The sequence below is a fragment of the Macrotis lagotis genome, chromosome 1 (genome assembly GCF_037893015.1).
Source record: "Macrotis lagotis isolate mMagLag1 chromosome 1, bilby.v1.9.chrom.fasta, whole genome shotgun sequence".
NCBI lineage: Eukaryota > Metazoa > Chordata > Mammalia > Peramelemorphia > Peramelidae > Macrotis > Macrotis lagotis.
Genome location: NC_133658.1, coordinates 862,503,980 through 862,529,760, shown reverse-complemented (window position 1 = coordinate 862,529,760; position 25,781 = coordinate 862,503,980). Strand labels below are relative to the sequence as shown.

The 25,781-nt window shown below is 44.1% G+C and overlaps 2 protein-coding genes and 1 non-coding gene across 6 annotated transcripts; 2 read left to right on the top strand and 1 right to left on the bottom strand.

The window, feature by feature from the left end:
• Positions 1-648: 648 nt before the first annotated feature.
• Positions 649-5,229, top strand: LOC141508884 (ras-related protein Rab-39B-like). The gene is made up of 2 exons (XM_074217920.1): positions 649-983; positions 2,810-5,229. Exons 1-2 carry the CDS (start codon positions 670-672, stop codon positions 3,240-3,242), a joined length of 747 nt encoding a protein of 248 aa, XP_074074021.1. The 5' UTR covers positions 649-669; the 3' UTR covers positions 3,243-5,229.
• Positions 1,988-21,543, bottom strand: TAF12 (TATA-box binding protein associated factor 12). 4 transcript variants are annotated; one of them, XM_074217923.1, is made up of 7 exons: positions 21,152-21,543; positions 12,209-12,463; positions 10,765-11,016; positions 8,591-8,668; positions 7,220-7,334; positions 5,765-5,853; positions 1,988-5,382 (listed from the first exon to the last, which is right to left on the bottom strand). In XM_074217923.1, exons 3-7 carry the CDS (start codon positions 10,930-10,932, stop codon positions 5,347-5,349), a joined length of 486 nt encoding a protein of 161 aa, XP_074074024.1. In that variant the 5' UTR covers positions 10,933-11,016; positions 12,209-12,463; positions 21,152-21,543; the 3' UTR covers positions 1,988-5,346. The 4 variants fall into 4 exon arrangements, with proteins under 4 accessions (XP_074074024.1, XP_074074023.1, XP_074074025.1 ...); XM_074217922.1 differs by lacking the exon at positions 21,152-21,543 and adding an exon at positions 17,781-17,921; XM_074217924.1 differs by lacking the exons at positions 12,209-12,463; positions 21,152-21,543 and adding an exon at positions 17,781-17,921.
• LOC141510718 (U11 spliceosomal RNA) lies at positions 21,210-21,352 on the top strand. Its single transcript, XR_012475139.1, has one exon. It is a non-coding gene; the product is annotated as a U11 spliceosomal RNA (small nuclear RNA).
• Positions 21,544-25,781: the final 4,238 nt, after the last annotated feature.

The window sequence follows — 25,781 nt, the reverse complement described above, 5'->3', positions numbered from 1 at the left end:
AACATTGCCTTCCTGTCCCCTCAGGAGAGCTGGCCATGCCTGGATCTGTTCAGGCTCTTGGGGCTGGGGGCTCCAGTTGCTTGTCTTTCTCCCTGGCTCCCGACCAGATCATAGAAATCCCCTGACTTAGAAGCTCAGGGCCAAAGCCAAGGTCAAGGCAGAAGGGGAGGGAGATGTCCTTAAACCTGAATCAGCCTAGAGGCAGTGGGGGAAGGCAGCATCTCCCCAGGTCCCCCCAGACTCTGTGGCAGTTTTCTGGATCTGGAGCAGAAGGAACCCTTGATATGTAATCTGAATACTAAACTCAGTTGCTTGCTGTTTGGGGCGGGGGAGGTGGTTCCCCATGTTAAAAAGGGCACTGGAATTAGAAGACAAGGACCTGGGTTCAAATCCACTTAGTTGCTTTGGGGCCTTGGACCAATTGCTTTTGGAAGGACTCAGTTTCTTCCTCTATAAAATGAAAAAGTTCCTTCTAGCATTAAGTCCTTGGATCTTATAATGAATAAAGATTGTGGGGAACTGGGATCTCTGCCCTGGGGGAGTTTTGGCTTTTGGGCCTGGCAAGGAGAGACAAAGGAGTTTCAAATGACACTTCAGGACTTTCTCTGCTCCTGAACCCTGGGTGTGTCCCTGGATGTTGGGACCCAGGATTTCCCCTCCCCTCCCTGCATGTACAAACCTGTTTTTCGAAAGCTGCCCAGGCCCCAGAACTTTCTCTGTTGCTCCTGGGGGAGCTCCCCTCCTCCTCTCATGACCCCTACCCTGCCCATGGATGCCCTCTGGCAGTACCAGTTCCGCCTTATCCTTCTGGGCGACTCTACGGTGGGCAAGTCCTCCCTGCTGAGACGTTACACAGAGGGCTTCTTTGCGGACTGTATGGATCAGACAGTGGGAGTTGATTTCTATGTTCACTTTGTGGAAGTTGAGCCTGGAGTCCAGGTGAAGCTACAGTTCTGGGACACAGCAGGCCAGGAACGATTCAGGTGCTGTATTTCTATTATTTTGTCCTTGTGTGACCTTGGACAAGTCTCTCGCCTTGTGAAGTTTGTTTTTTTTTCCTTACAGATTGTTAGGTGGTCTTCCAATCCCCCACGAGCTCCAAGATTTGGGGACCCAGAATATTCATGGGCTAGGGTGGTGTAAGGGGCTGGACAGCTCCAGGGGTGGGCACCAGATGGGGTTGGAAAGTGGTTCCTAGGTTACCCCAGACCTCCCAAATTCTAAGCTCAGACTAGTTGCCATGGCTGAGCTGCTTCCTAGGTCTCAGGTTAGCAAGGCTGGGTATCTCTCTTTTCTCCTCTTTGCTCATTCATTCATTCTTGGACAGCCTTTAGCTGCTAAGTGTCAGTGGATGATGTTCACTCTAGAGAGAGAATTGTGAAGAGTAGAAAGGGTACCCTTGGGATATCTGATCATTGCTTCTAAGGTGGGGGCTGGAGGGGAAGCCTTGAGCCAGGAACCCAAGCAGGGTGGTTGGGAGACCTTGGTCCCATCTGTGCCTGGGATTAACGATTCTCCTCTCCTGCTGCCCTTAGGGCTTGACAACACCCCTTATTTCCTTTTAACCCTTGTCTACCCAGGAAGTGTTATAACTACTGAGAATACTGGAATGTGGATGGCTAATATCAAAAAGATCATCTTTTGGCTTATTTCTTTCCCCCTCCCTTCTTCCCACAGTGCCTAGAGAGCGCTGGACACTCAAATGATTTTGGTCCCCCTCTGCCATTCACAGAATGCCCCATTCTTTTCTGCCAGCCTCTTTTTTCTACCACCAACATTAAAGACTGGCATCATGGACAGGGATTTGAGAGAGAGAGAGAGAGAGAGGAGGAAACAAAGCATTGGTAAACCAGGAGTCACAATGACTTGAGTCTGAATCCTCCTGATCTTTAGGATATTAGACTTTGAGTTTTGTAGGGACCTTCGAGGGCACCTATCAATTGATCAATCAATATTTATTAAGCATAGAGCTAGGAGAAGTCAAAAGATAGTCCCTGCCCTCAAGCTTACAATCTAATGCAAATATTTATATCATGCAAATATTTATATCATATATATATATATACACTTTTCTATGTGTTTGTGTATAAAGAGCAGTCTATATTCAAGATAAACAGAAAATTATTAACGGTAGGAAGGCACTGGCATTCATAGATTTTGTTGGTATTTACAAGAAATCGGGGAGGTCAGCAGGTGGAGATGAGGGGAAAGTGGTTCAGGCATAGGGGATAGCTAGAGAGTCTGCCCAGTCAAGAGACAGAAAGTCTTATCTAGTCTGACAAACCCATTTCAAATATCTGAAAACTGAGGTCCAGGAAATTAAGACTTGCCCAAGGTCACACAAATCCTGGGTAAGCAGGTTTTGAACCCAGATCTTCTGATTTTAGAGTCACCTCACTCTTCCATCATACAACTCTGCCTCCTGACTAGATGTGTCACCCAGGTCAAGGCATTCAATGTCTCTGAGCTTTGGTTTCCTCATAAGGATAAAGGAATAAAAGCACCAAATCTCATGGAGCTAATGGAGCTATTTATTACAAGGACCAACTGAGATCAAATATAAATAAAGTCTTAAGTGTAAATTATATTATTTTGTCCTAAGGACTGCAAATAGGGAAGGTATGATCACACTAATCTGATAAATGAAAAAATTGGGGCAAGAAAGTTAAGGGCCTAGCAAAGGCTGTGGGAAGAGGACCCCGACTGCCAGACCAATCCTTTTGGTTCACCTCCCTTGCCTTCTTTCCCCTCTATCTCCAAACCCTTTCTTTAACACAGAGAAGTGACTGGTTTCTTTCTCCTGATGAAGGTCAGTGACTCGATCTTACTACCGAAACTCAGCGGGGGGGCTGTTGCTGTTTGACGTGGCCAATCGAACATCCTTTGAGAATATTCCCAAATGGTACCAGGAGGTTATGGAGAAAGTGAAGCCCTTTGACATCATCTTCCTCGTGGTGGGGCACAAGAGTGACCTGGTGGCTGACCGACAAGTGACCCCTGAGGAGGGAGAGAAGTTGGCCTCCTCTCTGGGGGCTCGCTACGTGGAGACCTCAGCCAAAAGTGATAGCAACATCGCTTTGGCTGTCCGGTTGCTCACCCAGGACATCTATGAGGCTGTGAAGAAGGGGACCATGGGCCCAAGCATAGAGTGGGAAGGGGTGAAGATCCGGCTACCAGCGCACCCTGGGCAGCAAGAAGCAAAGGTCAGAGGTGGACAAGGGTGGAAGTGCCCTTGTTTGTGACTCAATGAATGTTACACCAGGTTTCAAAAGTGACAGCTCCCATTTTCAACTTTTGACATGCATGAAACATGGTGTCTTGCCTCTTCTTGAGGGAAGGACTATTTCTTTCCTTGCTTCCTTCTCCCTCCAGCACCAATGCTTTGCACATAGTACTTCAAAAAGGCTTCATAACTGATTGATTTCCAGCCAATTCAGAAGCGGTTGACTTATCTGCTCCCAGGGTGACTTCTTTCCACAATTCTGAATGGCCAACCATCCTGAAGGGGACCACGTCATCAAAGCAATTGTATTCACTAGCTTTGCGTTCCTGGATGAGCGGCTTTACTTCTCAGCCTTAATTTCCCTCATTTGTAAAATGGCCCTGAGTAATAGCAATAAGCTAATACTTAAATAAAGTAGGCTAAAATTTACTCCTTCAAAGAGTTACCATGAAGATATGCAACTTTTCCATAAAAGTGATTAATCCAGTTTCTTGGTCTTTGCTCACTGATCCTAATCTTACCTGTTTTCAGACTTCAGTCTTACCTGCCTTGTTTATTTCCCTTCCTATGAGTTATATAGGAATGACTTAGAGCTCCTATAGGAAATAATCTCAGATCGTTCATTTTTCTAATACAAATTCTATGTGACTGGAAATAAAATTTCCTCATTCTAAGAAAGGTCCTGCCTCAGTTTTTTCCAACAACTATCTCAAAATGGGAACTAGTATGAACGACTGACCATGCATGCTGAAAAGAACACCTGAGCATGGCTCAACACAGCCAAGGGCAAACAGCTTCCTCTGCCTGTTCCCTGACATTGTAAGGCAGGTTCTAACCCTTAATCAGCCCAGACTAGACACTGATCCCAGAGGAAGTGGGGAATAGGAATGGACTTGGATGAACCCACTTTCCTGGGTTGTTCTAGCCTTAGTGATCCTATTCATCAAAGGCTTCAAATCTTGCCTCTTTTAGTTGGTGTGGTCCTCTGTTCAACCCCCCGGATTAGTTTCTTGCTCACTGGCCCTAGTCTTAACAGCTAGTTTCCAGACTCCAGTCTTACCTGCCTACTCAGGATATAAAACTCCTTTGACATCAATCTAAAAAATTCATGCTACCTCTTCAAAACACTTTGGGGTTTTCCTTTCTTTGGTTCCCAACTTTGGTGAGGGCTTGAGGCTTTAGTCTCACAGGAGCCTTGGCCTTCAGGTCTGGTCACTTCGAACTGCTCATCTGGAATCTTCCCTTTGGACCACATTTCTTCCAACATCAACTAATTTCTGGAGGAATGAGCACAATTGGCAGGGATAGAAGGTGGGGAAATTCATATGGTGGAAGCCCCCAGGAAAGGAAAGAGATCCAAGGATCCGTCAGTTCCAGAGAGGTCATACATTTGAACTGACTAGCCTTTCCCAAGCTGCCTGTGACCTCTCGAGGAAGAGGCGAACAGCTAGTTGCTTGTGGGGAATGACAGGATCGGGATGGTGCCCTTCAACCTATGTTACTGTAAGGAAAATTCACTGGGACATGGTTTTCTTCTGCCCAATTTCCTCTGGAATAAAAACCCTCATCTTGTTTTCTCTAGTGATCCAATTGGGACAGAATACTGGAAAACTCTAGGAGCGGGTTCCAAGACCTCTGGTTAGAAATGCAATTCAATTAATGCTGCTTCTCTTCATTATCCCCAATGTGGATACACCAGGATAGTGTCCCCTGCACTGTTAGATTAATAACATCTTTATTTTTGAAAAACAAATCAAAGTCATTTTCATATAAACACTGACGTTACAAAGTAAGGGGAGGAAAGGAAAACAGAAACCTCTACGGTCGCACCAAACAAGACGAGGATGCTCTTTGTCCCTCAGACAACCACTCAGGATAAACCACAAATCAAATCTCCTTTGGGTTGAGATACATTGCTCCCTTCTGGGGGAGGGGAACTGGGACCACAGAATGGCTAGGACTTTTTGGCAGGTCTCCTCAGTCACTATAGATATTGCTGTACTGTTAATAAAAATATATATGCTTCTCTTTAAAGCATAAAAAAAAATTCCATAGGCGATACTGTGGAGGCCTCTCCGGTGTCTCCAAATGCAGTGCTGTCTTCTCCCTGCCCCTCTCATGGGTTATTTCTTGGTTGTTTTGCGGATCAAGGCCATTCTCTGAAAGAGAAAGAAAGAGCCCATTCAAACTACTTTGAAGGCAAGAGGGAGCTAAGAGAAAGGAGGGGGGATGTGATTCCCTGGGCCTGGGACCATGAATCTTTGAAGACCTGTAGTAGACCTAGCACATTTCTGCAGCTGTGGTTCTTATATACAACCAATGGCAGCAACTGGACTATTTCTCAGGTCCTCCTGACTCCAAGGCCAGTGCTCTACCCACTGTGCCACCTACCTGCCCCTGAACTGGACCATTTCTAACAGACCCCGCAGGACACTCATTGCACACAGGATGGGCTAACCTGCCCCTGAGGGGCTCCATACCCCTATTAGCCTGTCCTGGCTGCTATGACTTCTCACCCTTGCTGCCCTCTCTTCTCTGTACCTGTTTGTGAGCCTCTGTGGTGCAGGCCTTCTTATAGGGTCGTATTTCTTCTGAACCAAAACCTGGGATCCACATGTTCCATTGCCGTTCTGGAAGAGAGAAGGAGGCTAGGGTAAGGGTGGGAAGCCTGCTGAAGGTCAGGAGATCCTGAAATCCTAGTAGGTTGGGGTGGGCAAGAGCTAGACTTCTCTCACCTGCCCTGGGCTACATTGATTCCTCCTGGCCCCCAATCCAGTGTGCATCATTCTCCCCTGGCAGAAGGATATACAATACTCCTGATTACAGAATTGGAACTAGAAAGGATAGATGGAAAATTCCTGAGTTTCTGCCTTAAGTTGAAAAGTTCATGAGATAAACCAGCCATGTTAAAGATGTATCCACACATCTTTAACCCAGATAGAGGCACATGCACATTTACTTTCAGGTAAAGGCTTTTTTTTTTTTCCACTCCCCATACAAGGTCACATCTACCATTTTTTTCTATGCTAGCTCCCCTGGACTTCAAGGACGGCTTGGGACTCTCCCTTCAAATCATTTCTGTTGGATCCTTTCTATTTACATGTGTCTTATCTATGACAACAAAGCAAGTGATGAAGGCTGAAATGGTGGCCCTTCTATTCCTTGGCAGAGTAGACTTTCAAGGACTTCCACACTTAGGCCCCTGTGGTCTACTTTGCATAGCCTCCACGCTAACCAAAATGACTCCTAGCCAATTCCAAATGTGCATTTCCATATTTGCTAAAACATCCTTCCCTTTGTCCCCTACCTCCTCTATGAAGCTTCCCCTGATCCTCCCCCTCCAGAAGACACCTCCCCTTTCAGACCCAAGCTCTGGGTTGGACTTCACAGCTAGTATTCTGGAGATTTATGCATGTCATCTGGAGGAGAAAAGGGCAAGTCTTATTCAGAGGTTCTAGTGCTAGAAGGGTTAATCACCATAATTTGTTTTATAAAAGAAGGTCCTGAGTTTAACTGCCTGGTCCAAGATGACTGGGATAACAAGTGATGGAGCCAGCGCATGAACTCAGCCACTCCACACCTAGATGCATGCCGATGACCCCCTCACACACCATATTGGGCTGCCTGGGCAAAGGACTGCTCTTGGTAAATACCTGTTCAGTGAAATTACTGAGAAAGGCACTGTATCATGTCTGTGGAATAATTCCTGAGGGCTTTAAAGCAGATCACATTTCCTCATAACTCTGCTAAGTCATATGCACAGTAATAGCTGCATTTTATAGATTAGAAAGTTGAGGCTCCAAGGGATCCTTCAACCACAATTAATGAATTTTCAGAGTCAGGACTCGAATTCAGGCTTCCAACTCCAGACCAGGTAGGTGTCCTTGGGCTTTCCTCCTGTGTCCTCTTTGCCATGGTCACCATGACTGCAGCCAGCATTCTGGCAACCTTTTCATCGATTTACAGCAGCCCTTCCAGAGCAAACTTATCACTCACCTAAATGCAGTTGAACATCTTTGACCTCTAAAGTGTTAGATTTTCGATGCCGGGCCAGCTGGCAAGCTGCCGTCACCACACTCTCGATGAAGTCATCAGCGATCTGCAGTAACATCTAGAGGGACAGCAGGAAAACAGATCACATCTGAGCTCTGGCTTAAATCCCAGGGGCAGATGGGTGACAGACAGGGGCAGCTGCCTCAATCAGCCAGGATTCCTGTTGAAGGACCTCTGGTCAGCAGTGGGTGAGGTAGGACAGAAACATCATTCACTGACTAGGCCTTTACTCTCTGCTATTCTCTTGAGCAAATGAGGGTGAGAGGAATTTTTATGGACCACTTGTACCCCCAATTCTACCCTCTTTGGATGCCCACTAGTCTTCCTCTACTGCCAGTTCAGTTGTTCCCTATCCAGTGGAAGAACTGACTAATATCTGATCAGGTACTGTAACTACTGTGAGGAGGCTTTAAGCCTCCTCAACTAGTCAAAATCCAACTGGGAAACAAAAATTTGTCACCTGCTTGCCTGGCATCATACTCGATGACTGACTGCCTTACTATTCACTCGGATTTCCCTAAGTGTCACAGCAGCCTGGAAACATTGGGCTTCCATCATCAGCCTGAAGGCTCTGAGTTTGGTTTATTCAGTTGCTGAACATTCTGCAAAATCAACTTCAATCGCCACAGGAGGGTACACTCACAACTAGTCATCGTCTCCTGTGGACCCCTAACTAGGTACCATCTAAGGGAAAGGAAAACATGGTATAATGGAAATGATTTGGAGACAAAGGTCACAGATTTGAAGTCTGACTCTGCCAATTGATATTTTGGTGATGTCAGTGGAAAAATTACTTTTCTCTGGACTTTAATAATTTCTTCCAATAACAAAGAAACTGGAAGTAAATACTGTCTCATTCTAAGGACCAACTCTTTTTTTTGGGGGGGGTTGGTTTGTAAGGCAATGGGGTTAAGTGACTTGACCAATGTCACACAGCTAGGTAATTGTTAAGTGTCTGAGGTCGATTTTTTTTTTTAAGTTTTTGCAAGGCAACGGGGTTAAGCGGCTTGCCTGAGGCCACACTGCTAGTTAATTATTGTCTGAGGCTGGATTTGAACTCAGGTACTCCTGACTCCAAGGCCAGTACTCTATCCACTGTACCACCTAGCTGTCCCCTAAGGACTAACTCTTAATCACAGCTGCATGTGAAATAGGGAGCTACTTCATCACTGAGAGCCTTTACGTAGAGGCTAGATAACCAACTATCAGGATACTACGGAACGAATTCTCCTATTGGGTTGAAGGGCTGGAAAAGATCATTATGAGTCTGACTGTCTCCAAAGCTGGTCACCACGTCTGCACCCATCCCCTTACCTCTTCCACATCTTCATCCAGTTGTTCATTGGGATCTATCTCTCTAACCAGGTCCTGTAATTTCTTCTTAGTCAAAACCTAGTGAACAGGGAGAATTCTTAGCTCCAGGAAAATGCATTAAAGGTTAATTTGTGATGGTAATTAAACAAGTGATCAATGTAAATTCTGCCCTTTAGCCTCTGCCCAGCAATACAAGATTCCAAGGTAAACTTCTGCACAAAGTACCTTGCTGAAATACCCCTTGCTGTTAGAGCCAGGCTCTGGAAGGAGCACAGTTGAGGAAGAACAGGTAGAAAGGAGAGCAGACCTAAGCATGGCTGGAGAAATAAGGTAAACCAGAGAATTGGAAATTGCAGATGCCGGAAGACTTCAGCAAAAGGCAAAGGAAAGGCACCTTTGGACCCATTGGTCATTCTCTTTATTTTTTTAGGTTTTTACAAGGCAAATGGGGTTAAGTAGCTTGCCCAAGGCCACACAGCTAGGTAATTATTAAGTGTTTGAGACCGGATTTGAACCCAGGTACTCCTGACTCCAGGGCCGGTGCTTTATCCACTACGCCACCTAGCCACCCCCGGGCATTCTCTTGATACCCTCTGCTGCCCCCGTGACTGCCTTCTGGTTTTGTGAAATATGGGGAACATCCAAGGAGGAGACCTGGGGAAGGCTTATTAAACTTGACCTATTATTTCCTACACAAGAGGCCTCCTTTCTGAATTCCACTTGGGATCAATGGCCCAGTCCTTCTTCTAGCCATGTAGGCTGGAAACTCGGGTGGGAGTGGGGGTAGTATCTTATCTTTGGTTCATCCTACTCTTTTGTTTCTCAAATCAAATCTCTGATTTTCCTGCTGGTTTTTTCTTCAGAATGTGTTTTAGATGCTGAAATCCTGATTCATGTCTCCCACTTGGGTTATTAGAATAGTTTCCCAGCTTGGCATCTCTCCACTCAAACTTAGGGCCCCCAAACTCCCAGTGAAGCAGAACAAGATTAAAATGCAACTGGAAACATTTAACAAAATAAGTGAAAATACAACAATGGAAAGAATGCTGGATTTGGAGAGAAAAGAACTTTTTTTCAAATCCTGATCTGGTCAACTTTTGACCTTAGCAAGACCTCAATGAACCTCTTTGGGTCCCAACCTCCTCACCTACAAAATAGGGAGGTTAGATTAGATGATGGTCTTTTCAACTCTAAATCTGCAATTCTATCCACCTACTTAGTTAGATAACTCAGTGGACAGAGGGCTGGACCTGGAGTCAGTAAGACCTGAATTCAAATTGAACCTCAGGCACTTACATACTAGGGTCCTCATTTACCCTCTGTTTGCCTTAGTTTTCCCAACTATCTAATGGGGACAATAACAACAACTACCTCACAAGGTCATTGTGTGAGGTTCAAAGGTGATAGTCTTTATAAAAAAAAGTGCTTGGTACAGCGCTTGATGCACTGCAGCAATGTACAGATGTTTACTCCCTTCCCTCTCTTTTCCAGGGTCTTTCCTTTCCACACTCCAGCTACATTCTCTGTACAGATTGTCTGCCTCCTGATCTCCAGCTCTATACCAGGCTCAGTTCATTTAGGAACCCCCCCCTTTCAGAAGGGCTTTTTGGGTCCCCCTCAACTACTAGTGCTCATCCCTCCTCTCTCTGGACTAGTCTGAATGCTGCAGACTCTTCAGGTCCTTAAGGATAAAGAGCTATCCCGAGTGTGCCTAACATATTCTATCTTTTGTGATCTAAACCTTAATTTCACTCTTTCTAGTAAGGAAACTTCCTTTGTCAATGCCAATGGGCAACTATTCTGCCATTCTTAGTTTTAGAGCAGTGACTCTGCCAGGTTAACATGGCTAGAGGGTCAGAAACAGGACTGAGGCGAGGCCAGTCTACTATCGACTACTACTACTACTATCCACTTTCTGCCTTTCATCAGCCACACATAGGGGCTTAATTATAGCAACTGAGGACTCAGAATAGTGGCTGAGTTGGAGAAAATACTAAATAGATAAAGTTATACTGGGATCAAACATCCTTATTCTATTCCTTTCTAAGAATTTACTCAAATGTTTGTATCCACTTTCTTTATCATAATAAAAGTAGAGAGCACAATATAAAACACCAGCCTTAACAAACAAGGAACAAAGTTCCCAGTACCCCACGATAAAAGGGGTCTGATACCTGATTGCTTTCTGGACTAAGACGCCCCCCTGCCCCCGGGGGGCCTGGCATTTTTCCCACTGTGGTACTGTTGGCCATGGACCCTTGAGGGGGCGTGTTGGAAGGTTCTGGTTTTATGGATGAAAAGTTGGAGAGGTTGATCAGGGCTGAGGGGCCAAACTGGTTCATAATCTGCCGGGCTTTGGCCTTCAGTTCATGGAGCTTGTCAAGGTCCTGTTTTTTTTTGGGATTGTGGGGACCGAGGCCAATCAACTGGGGAAAGAAAACAAAAATGTTTCAGAAACATCAGTAACAAAGGGTAGACATTTTTAATAACTGCATATTTATTAGATTTTTCAGAACCTGAGTTTATTTGAAATAGTCACAAATCAATATTTTTGATCATAAAAGTAGAGATGAAAACCAATGCATAGCTTTCACTTGACATTTGGAAACCATTTCTCCTTACCACCTATCTGACATAGTCTTCAGAACAGGAAGAAGGCAAATGGATCAAAAGATCATGTATAGACATTGATTGGTAAGAGTAAGATATTTCTGAGGTTTATATAAAAAACATAGGATCATTTGGGGAAAATATGTATTAAATCCAAATAACCCCCAAAAACCCCTCCATTATATATAATGACCCTCTGTAGGGAGGAGCATAGTTCCCATGATTCAAAAAGGATTAGTAATCCATGTTAACACACCACATCATGCACTGACACTCAATGCAGTTAGGTCCAACAAGCACAAAGCTTAACAACTTTAAGAGTATATGTTATTGGTTCTATTGTTAATCTTTTAGGTGCCAAATCAGCCTTTTCAAAAAGGCTTTCAGTTAGCATGACAAGGTGGTACACACTCAAAAACTTTGGCCACAGACTGGTTGTATTAACCAGCTACTTACAGCTATTTGAGTGTCTAGATCTTTAATTACATCAGCAACCGCTGTGAGCCCGGTGAAAGGAGGAGCAGCCATTGCCTAAATCTTTCTGAAAGTAAACAAATGGCACCAAATACCCCCTTCTTCTATGTCAGAACTTGGGGTGTCAAGTCTTAGCCAGAGAGAAGGCAGCAGAAGCTGGCTGTCCTTAATGAGCACTCAGAAAAATGGCCCACTTGGCCATGAGAAGCCAGTTTTATTAAGACTTGCTGCAAGAGGTGCCCACCAGCTCCTGGAAGGGTAAATGTCTATTGTTAACAATGAGCTCAGAGTAAATGAAACTACCCCAAGGTGGGAGATGTTCAGCCTAGCTGTACAACAGCAGGAATTTGGGGCTAGAATCAATAGCAGAACAACTTCTTTTAGAACTCAGGCAAAAACCTCCTTGGAGGGTTGTGTGTGTGAGAGTGTGTATGTATACATATACACACACATATGCTGCCCATCTATCTATGTCCCTTCTCTGACCATGACTCTAATGTGTTCCTGTTTAATGAATGCATTCTGCTATCTCACCTCTCAGCAACTGCTTACTAATGGACCACTAATGATGACTGGCTCCATGCAGGCAGGTCCTGCTGCCTCACTGCGGCACAGTGGGATCTTGGGGGCTATCCCAGTGGAGAGCAAATCGTAACCAACTGCACCACACCAAAAAGACCGTATGAATAGGCCCTGTGATGCACTAGGTGTCACTTGTCCAAGGACCAGTCTTGTCCAAGTATGGATTGGATGAGATGGTCGCTGGGGTCCCTTTCCCTCTCTGAGATCCTGTAATAAATGTTGGCAATAACAAAAAAAAATTTTAACCACACTAACTCATGAAGACTGTACAAACAGGTAGAAAGGTTATAATCTGTGTTCTTGAAATACACATTTTGAAGTACTAAAGTAATCACCTAAGGAGCTGCAAATCAGTTAGAAAACAAATGGAGATCAGTGCAGACATGTTCCTTTTAAAATCTACTGACCCCATGACAAACCCCACAGGTACCTGAAAGACCCTTGTTAGAAGAACATAAAACCAGTGTTTTCTTTCTGTTTTTTAGGGCTCCTGATTCAAATACTTAAGATGAAGCTTCTAAAATGTGTGGCAGAATAAAAATATGAAACATATTTTTTAGAGATTTATCTTTAATAGATTCTATCATGACAAGATTTGAACTGCACATAAATCACGGATGACAAACACAATACAGAAGATGAACAATTACAGTTTACTCTAGTGAAGCTAAGATATAATTCCAAAGAAATTTTTCCTTTATCTACTCTCAGAGCACTTTGTATTCTTATACTCTTATCACACTCTAAATTATATTCTATTTACCTCATTACAATCTCATTCTTCCTACTACAAGTTAAAATCCTTGAAAGCAGGAATCATGTCTTACAGATCATTTTCTCTATCCCATGGTCACAGGGCCCCCACAAGATAAGCGACACCTGCTAAATGTAAGCCCATACTGGAAGAGTTGAAATTCAGCCATGGCATCTAAATTTTCACAAGCGTCCATGTGTACTGCTTCTTCCTTAGATTATAAGCAAGTTCTCAGGATTATGCTCAATTATCTAAACTAGACATCGGATACTTTCAGCAGCAACTATTACAAGGTACGTAGCATGAGCATATATTATAAACAACTTATTTTCCATAATATATGATACCCCAACTGTCTTTGCATCCTTTTTGCTCTCCACTATTGGCAAGGAGGTTGTCAACCTACTACGTAATCCAGGTCCCTAAGTCATCGGCCCTGTGACAAAGAAATGATAAAAAGTCAGGAAATAGCCAACAGACTACAAACAAACTCAACTCCTACTGAGGGACCAGATAAGTGGCATCTCCCAGACTGCCACAAAATGACATGTATTTGAAGACCTATCACTGGTTATCACACTGACCTCCTGTAGAAGCCTAAATATCCCTCATCAACCTATCAGAAATTATAAATGGAGGGGAGGTCCAATATTACCTATGAGATATCAAATCTATTTTTCTTATCATAGTTTAATTGCTCCAAAAGACTCAAAGGCAACATCCTCAACTACCATTACAAATCTTGTCAAGTCTACCTCCAAATATACTATGCAACTTTTTCCTATATTTCATTTGCACTAATTTTATGCCCAGACCAAATCAGCAATAATTAAAATTATTTTCAAACTTCTCAGTTCAGTATTCAAAGATTTCAATAATGCAGTCTCTTTACATTCTTCAAGAGCTACCCTCTAAATTTCATCTTCTCATTTCTTGTTTTGTTGTCCTTTAGAACTAGAGTGTCAAAAAATGATGAACAATTTGGCAAGGACAAATATGACTTCAATTTCCTTGATGAAGGTTTACTCTAAAGGAAATTTTATTCCCAAACTAATGATGTTTCTTCTTCTTCTTCTTCTTCTTCTTCTGAGGATGCCATTTATACTTCTGCTTTGGAGGCATTCTAAAGAAACACTTGGATGGTATAAAATATTTCTTTCAGTAACCTTTTTTATGCTTTAGTGGCACAATTACAGAGAAGACATTTGCTTCTCTAGGAGCAGGATTTGAATGTGTTGTGCTAGCAAGATTTAAATACAATCTGTGCAAAGTTCTCAGGTGATTCCAAAGAGAATCATCTAGGCATGTTCAAGCAAATGTCATAAATTAAATAAATACTGTGATAACAATGGTGAGAAGACAACTTCTGGAAGTTAAGTTAAAGAGTATGAAAGTTACCAGAGATCATTGAGCAAAATTGGTTTTGCAGAATGCCACTGATAACTCCAAAGCTGTTTGTCATCTATATTTTTAATTTGATGCTATTGAAAATAAATAGGCTGTCCTTGATCTGGAAAAAAAACCCCCAAAAACCTGAATATGAATGTTGCTGGAGTCAGCTAAATGTGGGAACTGATTATCCTGGATCCAGAAATCTTTGCTTAAGCAGTTTCTAATGCCTAATGTATCTCTAACATGAAGGATGAAATCAGTTTCAACGTGTATCTGCTTGATATTGGTTAGTGGTTGCTTATCAGGTTCTGATGTGGTCAAGCTTAAATTTAATAGATAACAAGTATAATCAACCCAAGACTGGATATGCATTTTCCTTCTAAATCTAGAGACAGAAACATACTTGAACTAGAGAGATAGTATGTTACATACCTTTTATACTTGTGGTTAACATCATTTAAAAAAATATACAAAACCAAACTTAAAAACCTGAATTAAAGGACTACAGAAGTTCTAAAGAAGAAAATGACTAAATTTTTATGTATCAGGTGAATGATGGAGAATATAGAACATTTAATTGCATCCTGTTTGATCATACATATTATAGTTGTTCTGTGAAAGACACCCAAACCAGATGTCAAATATTACTCTTCTAGTATATAGAGACCAACAGATGACAGCTTTGATCAAACTGTGGAAAACTGTGATTTACACAGAAATGTATATGGAAGGTTGTGGGCTATTTTAAAACATGGATGCTTGTACCTTCCCTTTCATCGACTTCCAGAGATCACTCTCTGTGGTGTGTTGTTTGGGACAGAATGGCAATGCAAACAACAGACCAAGGACCAGAAGTTTTCCAGGAAGGAGTAGAGACCCAGGATATCAACAACTGGCTATTGTCTGATGCTCATAAAGTGAAAAGGGCTATCATTCCTTAGCATCATTTATACTTCAGCTAATATCAATGTAGAGAAATTATTGCTTGTCATTAATTATAAGTTTCGTTTGAACAGAGAGGATTTGGGGACAGGGGACATCAACTTAATTTTAAGAGTTTTTTAAATGTATTTTAAGAGTAGTATTGACTCAAGCAACTATATGGAAGAGAAGGTAGGGTCACCATTGTTCTAGCAGAGATATCTGTGATATTTTAAATAGTTTTTATTCACTGTTCAATGCTATTAAATATTTTCCCTTAGCTGTTAAGCATGTACAATGGCTGAATAGGTCTGAGCTCAAAGTAGTGACCTGTTTTAAAGTATATTGATTTTTTTTTAATAGGTCTTTGTTTCAGGAAATTTAGGGCCATTAAAAATACTCTTGCAACTACCCAAAATCAACCCAAAAATGATTAAGAGGAATGATAATATGATAAGTAGAATACTGGACCTGGAATCAAGGGCACTTGGGCTCAAATCCCAGTTCAGAAACTTACTAGCTGTGTGCACACATCTTGCATCTTAAAGAATTACAAATGTGAAGAAATCAGAGAAATGTGTGAAGTTATATATGACATTATAAACTGAAGAAAACAATCATTATAATATTCAGAGTCTACAACAATGTAAATAAAGATATACACTAAGGCACAGACTGCAGGTCACAAAACAAATGATACCATATTGTAATCAAAGTTCCTGATCTAATTAATAATCAGAAAACCTCAAAAGTAGGAAGTGAAATGTACTGAAGCAAGAGCTAGCATTTAAAAATCCCTTTTAAGTTTGCAAAAATGGCTCAGAACAACCTTGGGAGCTAGGTGGTATTATTATTATTATTATTTATTATTATTATCCCTTGTGCAACAGGTGGGAAAATAGAGGCTGCCTATGTTAAATGACTTACAGGGCAGTGAATAGAGCACCGGCCCTGGAGTCAGGAGTACCTGAGTTCAAATCCGTCCTTGGACACTTAATAATTACCTAGCTGTGTGGCCTTGGTCAAGCCACTTAACCCCACTGCCTTGTAAAAACTAAACTAAACTAAACTAAAATTAAGTTAAATGACTTACCAAGGGTCACACAGCTAGCTTTGTATTTGAGACTGGGTCTTCCTGATTCCAAGTGCTTAACTTTCAGAGAAGCTACTCTTGTGTGTGTCTATATCCTATCTACCTATCTCTACATGTCTATTAAATCCAAATAAAACTTAAGAATTTTTAAAAATATTTGGATTTGGGAGTTTTAATATTTTAATAAGATTCTAGAATAAGTCTTGCACTTTTTGAGATCGCTTACATTGATTTCTCCACCTAGAAGTCTTTTCTCCCAACTTCAAACCAGAATAATCATTCAAAGCCCAGTTCAAATAACATCTCCTCCATCTCTCTTTCCCAGTCTAAACCTTTGGACTGCCCTTCCTAAAGCATCTACAGCTTTACGGCATATTTATGTGCATGCCTTATAAATCCTACCGATTCAAAAGTTCTTGGGGAGGAGAGATTGCCTGGTTTAAATTTGTATTCCCATGCAAATTCCCTAGTACAAAGAAGGGTCTCTTTATTTTATTTAGTTTTTGCAAGGCAAATGGGGTTAAGCGGCTTGCCCAAGGCCACACAGCTGGGTCATTATTGGGTCTGAGGCTGGATTTGAACCCAGGTACTCCTGACTCCAGGGCTGGTGCTTTATCCACTGTGCCACCCCGCCGCCCCGAAGGACCTCTTTAAATGACTGTCAGAATGAACTTTTTTTTTCAATAGCAAAAGCATTTAATTAAGATACAATTCTTTTTTCCATACACAAATGGGAAAAAACCCTTACAGGCTTTAAGGGGTGAAATCTAATATTCTAATAATACTCCCTAATATCTTGAGTACTGTATAACTTAGACAGTGTCTTCAGACTACCCATATACTGGTAAAAAGTGAATATTTAGAGTTGTCGGTCTCTTGGAGTTCCGTGTAAATTTTTCAGGGCATGTAACAGCAGAATCAACTTTTAGACAAGGGTCTGGTCTCAAGACAGAGCCAGTAGGAATGACGTGGTGCAAAGTCAAGAAGGGGGGTGGGAGGCAGGGGCGGGGGTCGGTCCTGTGCCTGCCCAGATGCTGCCCCGGGCCCAGTCCTCTTCCACTTCTTCCTTTACCCAACTCTCTGCGGTCTCCTGGGGGGGGACTTGGGCGCATGATCTTGGGGGTTTGGGGGACCCCTTGTCCACTCCCCATCACAGCCCCCGGCCAGGCCCACGCCCCCTCCCTGACCCCTTCTCCCCAACATCCAGCTCTGCCCTCGGCCACGCCCCCTGCCCCCCGCCCCGGCCTCCCCGGAGGCGGCGCCCCGCGCCCCAGCTCCCGCCGCCCGCCACTGGCCGCCTCACCGCAGGCGCTTAAGAGACGAGCCGCTGAGCGACCCCCGCCCGCGGCCGGCCCCGGACTCACCCCCGGCCCAGGCTCATCTGTCCATGGCTCCCCGGGCTCCCGGCCGGCACAAACTTCCACTCCTCACTGCCGGGTCCGACTGTGCTTCCCTCAGCGACTACTTCCGGCAACCGCTCTCCCCGCCTCGTAACCCGGAAGCTCCGAGTCGCTTCCGGGAGGGCGGGCCTTCCGCGCTAGGGGCGGCGGAGGAGCCCGCCTCCTGCCCCACGTGGTCGGCGCCGTGCGCAGGCGCGCAGCTCCTACGCCGCCGCCACTCAGTAGCGAGAGCGGCGCTGGCTGGCTTCGGAGCGGGGGGCGGGGAAGGGGAGGGGGAGGGGCAGCCGGCCGCGGCCCCTCCCCCCCGCCCGCCAAATTCCTTCCCCGGTTTCGTGCCCCGCGTGCGGGGGGCGCGGAGACGGGAGTTTGGCGAGGGAGGCGGCCCGGCCCCGGCCCCCGCGTCCTCCGGGAGGCCCTTGCTGGCCCTCCCCAGCTGCCCGCCGCCGGCCAAGGCCTGTGCCTCGATGGAGGCCGCACCCTCCCGGCATCCCGGCTTCCCGGCTTCCCCTTGGCCGGGGCCGGCTCCCCTTCTCCTGGTCTCCCTAGCTTAATAAAAGCCCGGTAGTTCGCAATGCCTCTTCTCCCCTGGGAGACTTGGAGTTTTTCCATTGTTTTGTCCCTAAAAACCCAGGTGCCAAGTGGGCAAATAGGTGTTGAAATAAATAGGAACAGACTGGCCTTCTCTAAGGAGGCGAGCAGGGCCAGGAGGGAGGGCGCTGAGGCCTGCTGGGGCCAATGACTGGGCAAGCTGCTTACACTTTTGTTTCCATTTCTCTAAAAATAAGGGACTGAAACATGGGGGCCATGATCAACCTTGATGGACTCGCTCATTCCAGCAGGGCAACAATCAGGGACAGTTTGGGGCTGTCTGCAATGGAGAGTGCCATCTGTATCCAGAGATTAACTGTGGAGTTTGAATAAAGTCTAAGGACTATTCCCTTTAATTTAGGGGGGAAAAACCCTGATATTGTCTGAGTTTGCTATCTCTTATACTTTATGTTTCTTCCTTAAGGATGTGATTTCTCATCACATTCAATCTGGATCAATATATACCATGGAAACAATGTAAAGACTGGCAAATTGCCTTCTGTGGGGAATGGGGGAGGGAAGTAAGCTTGGGGAAAAATTGTAAAACTTGAAATAAAATCTTTTAAGTACAAAAAAATAAGGGACTGGACTAGGTTGAACTGCAGGTATGGGGAGCTGTTTCAGAAGTCTGAAATCAGTAAGTATTGGATTCACATGTCCTTCCTCCAGCCCTCTCAGGTCTCAGAACCATCATCATGGGGGGGAGGGAGAGAGAAGGCTCACTTCTCATTTGCATCAGGCATTTTTTAGTTTCTCCACTATGAATTTAAAACCAGACCTACTGAGACCAAAAGCTTCCTCCGGAAGAAACCATAGGGAAATTCACTCCACACCCAAATGTAGCCAGAGAGGGAATTTGGGGCACCACACTGACTCCCATTGTGACAATTCTGCAGCTAGTTCAGTTCCCTTTCTATTCGATTATGTGTCTAGTCCACTGTCATCTGAGAAAACTTTATTGTATTGTTTGAACCTAGTCCAACATGTCTGTGAAGCTGAACCATCTCTACCTGTTGCTTAGACCCCCTTAACTAATCTAGGTTGGGCTGACTAGAATCCAACCAGATCCAAAGACTGATGAAAGGAGTTTTCTCACAATTAGAACTCAAGCAGCTCATAAGTCTTACTTGAAAACTGGTCCCACACTGATCATATAGTTATTTTTCCATGACTTTTTGATTAGATACTGATGCTAGGGGGAAATGGGAAACGGCTTATTCTGACTTCAGGGAATTGTATCTGTTCACTCTCCCCCTCCAATTAAAAATCAGATTACCTAATTTTGTATCATGGTTAATTACTTTCTTTTAATTAGTCTTTTTTTAGGGGTTTTTTTTTGCAAGGCAAATGGGGTTAAGTGGCTTGCCCAAGGCCACACGGCTAGGTAATTATCAAGTGTCTGAGACCGAATTTGAACCCAGGTACTCCTGACTCCAGGGCTGGTGCTTTATCCACTGCGCCACCTAGGCGCCCTTTAATTAGTCTTTTGAAGATATAAATAAATGTCTCCATCTGTATTTGGTGCTCAGTGCCAAAGCTGAGGGGCCTGGTCTCGATTTATTGGGCTATTGGCATGTATTGCTTAATAAATCAATGTGCTTGAAAGCTCCTATCTTTGTTTCCCCAGTTATTTCATTTTTCATGTGCCATAAAGAAATGCAAGCTCACTGGTGTTCTCGGTTTAATTAAGCAAGAGCCACTGGATGAAGGGAATTATTTTTTTGGCCAAAGGGGCTTTCCAGTAAAATGGAAAATCTGTATTATTTTTCTCAATTGATGTAAGGGTCAAAAGAGACTGCTTTGCACAATTTAAATACATGCTAGTTGTTTGGGGTGATGGGCAAGTAAAACCCCAAATAACTAGGGAACTGGTTGGACTGAAATGATAGGTCTGGACTATTTTTAAAAATGCACTTTATATATCCTTTCAGGCTTAAGCATCTGGTTTTAAAGAAAGATTTTAAATATTTTCAGTTATTGACATGACTTTTATTTATATGTAAAACATTATTTAATTACACTGCTGTTGATATAAACTGGAAGAGATGGATAATTTATATTTACATTATTCAGACCGGCTGATTAAAGATTGTGGCCACGAATGATCTATTATTTATATATAATTTTACATACATATTACATCTCCCCCCGCCCGCCTGCAGCTCCTCCCGGGGAGCCCCGGGCCCCGGCGGTTCCCGAGCTCCTGCAAAGCTCCGAGGCGACGGACCGGGCGCAGAGGCGGCCGCGGGGAGGCGGTAGGTGAAGCCGGGCTGGAAGGCGGCGGGGCCGGGGCCGGGGCCGGGGCCGGGGCCGGGGCCGGGGCCGGGGCCGGGGCCGGGGCCGGGGCCGGGGCCGGGGCCGGGGCCGGGGCCGGGGCCGGGGCCGGGGCCGGGGCCGGGACCGGGGCGGGCCGCCTCACCTCCCGGCTTGCCAGCCCCGGGCGAGGACGTCAGAGCCCAGGGCTTCCTGCGGGGCTGGCGGAGAAGCGGAGCCCAGAGAAGGCCGCCCCGGGGGGCTCCGGGGCTCGGGTCCATCCTCCCGCCCGCCCAGGCACCGCCCGGCCCTGCGTAAGGCGGCCACCCAGAAGCCTCCGCGAGCCTATTTGCATACCAGACCTTGACTTCCAGGGAGGGCTGGAGGGCGAGCTACCCGCCAATCCCCCTCCCGAGTAAACTACCGAAATTTCTAGAAAAGAATGTAGTCGGCAGACTCAGATGCGGTAGGAAGAAGGTCGTAGGGGCACTCACCCTTCCTCTAGAGTGTGTCGCCGGGTGGCACTACCGTAGCCCCGCCAGCGCTCGCGTTAAAAAGGGCTTCTGTCGTGCATGGCACACGTCGAGCGGTGAGGGTTGCCTCAGCCGCTTTTCGTGCGGAATCGACATCAAGAGATTTCGGAAGCACAATTTTTGTGACCTGGGCAGCCGGTGATCGTTGGTCCTGGCGCCCTCGTTTGCCTCCCCAAAGAAAGAAAAATCAAGAAGGCATTAGAGTCGTCCGGGCTTGTTGCCGAATGTTAGTTTGTGCGCCAAAATAGTTCCTTGCCCGTGAGATGCGTGTTGTTCGGGTGTTTCTGGGCCGGCCTGCCTTGGCCGACTCACTTGAACTGAGGATTGCAGAGCGAGATGTAACTCACGTGGCCATTTCCTATCCTAGCCAATCCACGCCCAGATCCTGACTCTTCCGTCAACTTTCTCTGCGTCTGGAGTTTAGCTAGCATATCCCCCCCCCCGTCACGGGAAACCCTTCTGACATGCGCAGACTCAAACAAAACAAAGCGCGGCCCCTTCTACCCCCGCCGCCCGCCTGTCTGCACGTGACCAGTCTCTGCCCCCCCCCAGGGGACTTCGGGTTTCCAAAATTCCTTTATTACGAGCCTGCCCGGGCCGAACGCGTTGGTCGGCAACTGTCCGCACGGTGGCGCGAGCGAGCGACAGGCGGCCTCTGCTACGCGATCCCCTTCCCGGGACCCGCATTTCTGGGACCCTTTTTCTTTTATCGGACTCCGTGGATACAAATAGAACAAATAGGGTTTTTTGGTGTTTTAAAAACATGAGGAAATGTTAGAAGGGCGAGGGAGGGTCAGAGCACGTGGGCTCACTAACGGGATGATCAATGAAAAATGGAGGGCGACTAAGGCTGCCTTCTGGGGGGGGTGGGAGGGACGCGGAAGGGGGAACCCCAAACTCGAAATCTAAGAGGGGGAGGGGAGGGGGCGCGCGGGCTCCTAATCTCGGCCCATCTGAATAACAAACGTGAACGGAGGCGCTTTGGAAAGAGGCTGCGCTCGCCACCCGCAGCTGCCGGTTCCTGGCCCAGTGACCCTGGGCGCGTCACTTAACCGTGCTTCATTCAGTTTCCTCGCCTATAAAATGAGCTGGAGAAAGAAAAACCCGGCAAATCAACATTCCAGTATCTTTGCCAAAATAAAACTTAACAGCAAACAAACCTTTGAGTTCACCGCAGAGATTTGGACACAAATGAAACTAAACAGCCAAAGGTTAGAGTCATTTTTAATTTGTATTTTTCTTATGCATAATTTGTAATAGTTGTGTTTTCTTTTAAACCCCACCTGGTAGCTGAGACTTGCGGGTTTTCCCTTAGAAAACTCTTCCTGTTGAATAATTCTCCAAGGAAGAAATTCAAGATGGTCATATGAAAAATGCCCCAAATCACTCACAATAAGAAGCAAATAAAAACAATTCAGAAGTTAAGTATTTTGACAAGATAACAAGAAAGGAAAAATTAATGACTAGAGAAGATCTGGAGGGAAGGACACACCAGTATGCTATTTTTTGGTGGAGCTGCAAATTGGTCCAGATAAATCTGAAAAGCAATTTAGAACCAGACACCCAAATTTACTGGATTCTGCATATCCTTTGACTAAGGGATAGCACTGCCACGCCCCAAACCCAAAGAGTTAAAAAAGAAAGGGGGGGGGAGAGATTCCACAGTTACAAAAATATTAAAAATATCATTTTTCATTGTAACAGAAAACTAGAAGCAAACAAGGTAACAACTGGCAAATGGCTGAACGATTATGATAAAAGAATGGAATGGAAAATTTCTCCACAAGAAATTACAAAAGGGATACATTCAAAGAGACATAGAAAGACTTGAATGAACTAGCATTGAGTGACATGAGCAGATCCAGACTAACAGCATAACAACATTGAAAGAAAGAGCAGCTTTCAAAGACTTCAAAGCTCTTGGCAGAGAGGAGGTGGCCTGGGTGTAGAGAGGGACATATATTAATGGAAAATATATTGACTTGTGTTACTTGACTATTTTTACCAGTTATAAGGGAGGGAATCTGTTTGGAGGGGACATTGTTGGTGGGTAGTGATAGTGAAACAAAATAAAACAAAACAAAACAAAAATCCTTGGAACTTTTTTTTTTAAATGTGGAATACAGAAGAAAATTTAAAGGGACAAACACAAGCAGGGCAGTGTTGATACACAGTTCACAATTTCAAATATGATCCTCTTTTCTATTCTTTGTATACTGAAATGTTCATGCTCATCCATAGTCATTTGAAAAATTGCTCCAAATCATTACTTATTAGAGAAATGCAAATTAAAGCTTCCCTGAGGTACCACCTCACACCTCTCAGACTGGCCAATATGACCAGAAAGGACAATGATCATTGTTGGAAGGGATGTGGGAAATCTGGGACATTAATACAATTGTTGGGGGGAGCTGTGAACTCATCCAACCTTCCTTGAGAGAAATTTGGAATTATGCCCAAAGGGCAACAAAAATGAACATACCCTTTGACCCAGCAATACCACTACTGGGTCTATACCCTGAAGAGATGATGAAAAAGGGTAAAAACATCACTTGTACAAAAATATTCATGGCAGCCTTGTTTGTGGTGGCAAAGAATTGGAAATTAAGTGAATGTCCTTCATTTGGGGAATGGCTTAGCAAACTGTGGTTTATGTATGTCATGGAACACTATTGTTCTATTAGAAACCAGGAGGGACGGGAATTCAGGGAAGCCTGGAGGGATTTGCATGAACTGATGCCGAGTGAGATGAGCAGAAACAGAAAAACATTGCACACCCTAACAGCAACATGGGGGTGATGATCAACCTCTATGGACTTGCTCATTCCATCAGTGCAACAATCAGGGACAGTTTTGGGCTGTGTGCAATGGAGAATACCATCTGTATCTAGAGAAAGAATTATGGAGTTTGAACAAAGACCAAAGACTATTACCTTCAAATTAGAAAAAAAAAACCTGTTATATTATTATGTAATTTTGCTATCTCATACTTTACTTTTCTTCCTTAAATTATATGATTTCTCTCTCATCACATTCAGCTGAGATTAATGTATATCTTGGAAACAATGTAAAGACTAACAAAATGCCTTCTGTGGGGGTTGGGGGGGAGGGAAGCAAGAATGGGGGAAAATTGTAAAAGTCAGCATAAATAAAATCTTTCTTAAAAAAAGAAAAAATGTGAATATTTAAAAAATAAATTTAATTTAAAAAAGAACAACAAAAAAAGTTCATGTTCATCCTAGTTCCTAATTTTAAAAATACAATTATATAAAACAAGGTTTTAGAGAGTACCAGGAAATGAAGAGAACCTGAGAGAAAGAGTTTTAGGATGAATGGAAGCATAGAATCACAGATTTAGATCAGCAAGGGAATTTGGGAGTTCTATACTTTCATCTTGAAAATGAAGACACTGAGATCCAGAGGGGTTGAGTGAATCCCCTGGAATCACACAGCTGGAAGGTGATTTGAGCCAGGATCTTTTCTTGGCTTCAAGGTTCAATTTTGAATTTTTTTGAATTTTGATTTTTGAATTACCGGTACAAATAGAAGCTGAAATAAGGACAACCAGAGATGAGAAAGGTACCTTCTTCCAGCCTTTTTTTTTCCATGTATACACACATACATATATACCTATTTATATTCTGAACTCAAGAACTGAAACAAGCATTTCTATAGCATAGTAGAATAGGGAAAAAAAGATGATTGGACATAAAACTGCAAATCTATTTGTACAATTTGCTATTCCTTTTGGTTCTTGTCCTTCATTATTGAAGAACAAAATGGCATCACTGTGATTACAAATTACAATGTGTCCAACTGTTGCTGATCAGACCAATACAAGCTCACAATGTTCTACCACAATTGGGCACAAATAGTCCATGTGAACACCTGGGGTGGGTTCTCTAGACTTATGTATGTCATAAATTTTCTTTGAGATGCTTCAATTCTGCCTTCCTCATAGAGCTCAGCAGCCTGACTGATAAGGGTACGCCATGCTGTGCCAATGTCTCCCATGCTAACACAATTGTAAAGTTCTTTAATGAGAACTTCAGGTGTCTTGGTATCCCTTCTTACCCCCTTGCAAGCACTTGCCCTGTGTGAATTCTCCACAGAATAGTTTTTTTTGTTTTTGTTTTTTTGGCAAAAGTACATCTGGCATTCTAACAATGTGTCCAGCTCATTGTAGTTACGCTCTCTATGGTAATTTTGGAATGTTAGGTAGTTTAGTTCAAGAAAGGACCACAGCATCTGGTATCTCTCCTGCCAGGTGATCTTCAGAATCTTCCAAAGACAATTTAAATGGAAGCGATTCAGTTTCCTGACATGGTACTGGTTGACTGTCCAGGTTTCACAGGCATATAGCAATGAGGTCAGCACAATGGCTTTGTAGACCTTTAGTTTGGTAGTAAATCTAATATCTTTTCTCTCCTATACTTTCTTTCAGAGCCTCCCAAATACTGAGCTAGCTCTGGTAAAGTGAGTGCCATCTTTATTGTCAATCTTAAAAAGGACACTGCCAAGAGAAGGGAACTTATCCACAGAACTCAAAACTTCTCCATTTGCTTGTAATCAATGGTTCCACATATGGATA

Excerpts from the sequence above, each read along its gene's own strand:
- LOC141508884 (XM_074217920.1), top strand. The coding sequence starts at position 670 with ATGTACAAACCTGTTTTTCGAAAGCTGCCCAGGCCCCAGAACTTTCTC. Across the intron at positions 984-2,809 it reads GCAGGCCAGGAACGATTCAG|GTCAGTGACTCGATCTTACT; the intron begins GTGCTGTATTTC and ends CTCCTGATGAAG.
- TAF12 (XM_074217921.1), bottom strand. The coding sequence starts at position 11,728 with ATGGCTGCTCCTCCTTTCACCGGGCTCACAGCGGTTGCTGATGTAATT. Across the intron at positions 8,669-10,764 it reads TTAGTCCAGAAAGCAATCAG|GTTTTGACTAAGAAGAAATT; the intron begins GTATCAGACCCC and ends CCTGTTCACTAG. Across the intron at positions 7,335-8,590 it reads TGGATGAAGATGTGGAAGAG|ATGTTACTGCAGATCGCTGA; the intron begins GTAAGGGGATGG and ends CTGTCCCTCTAG.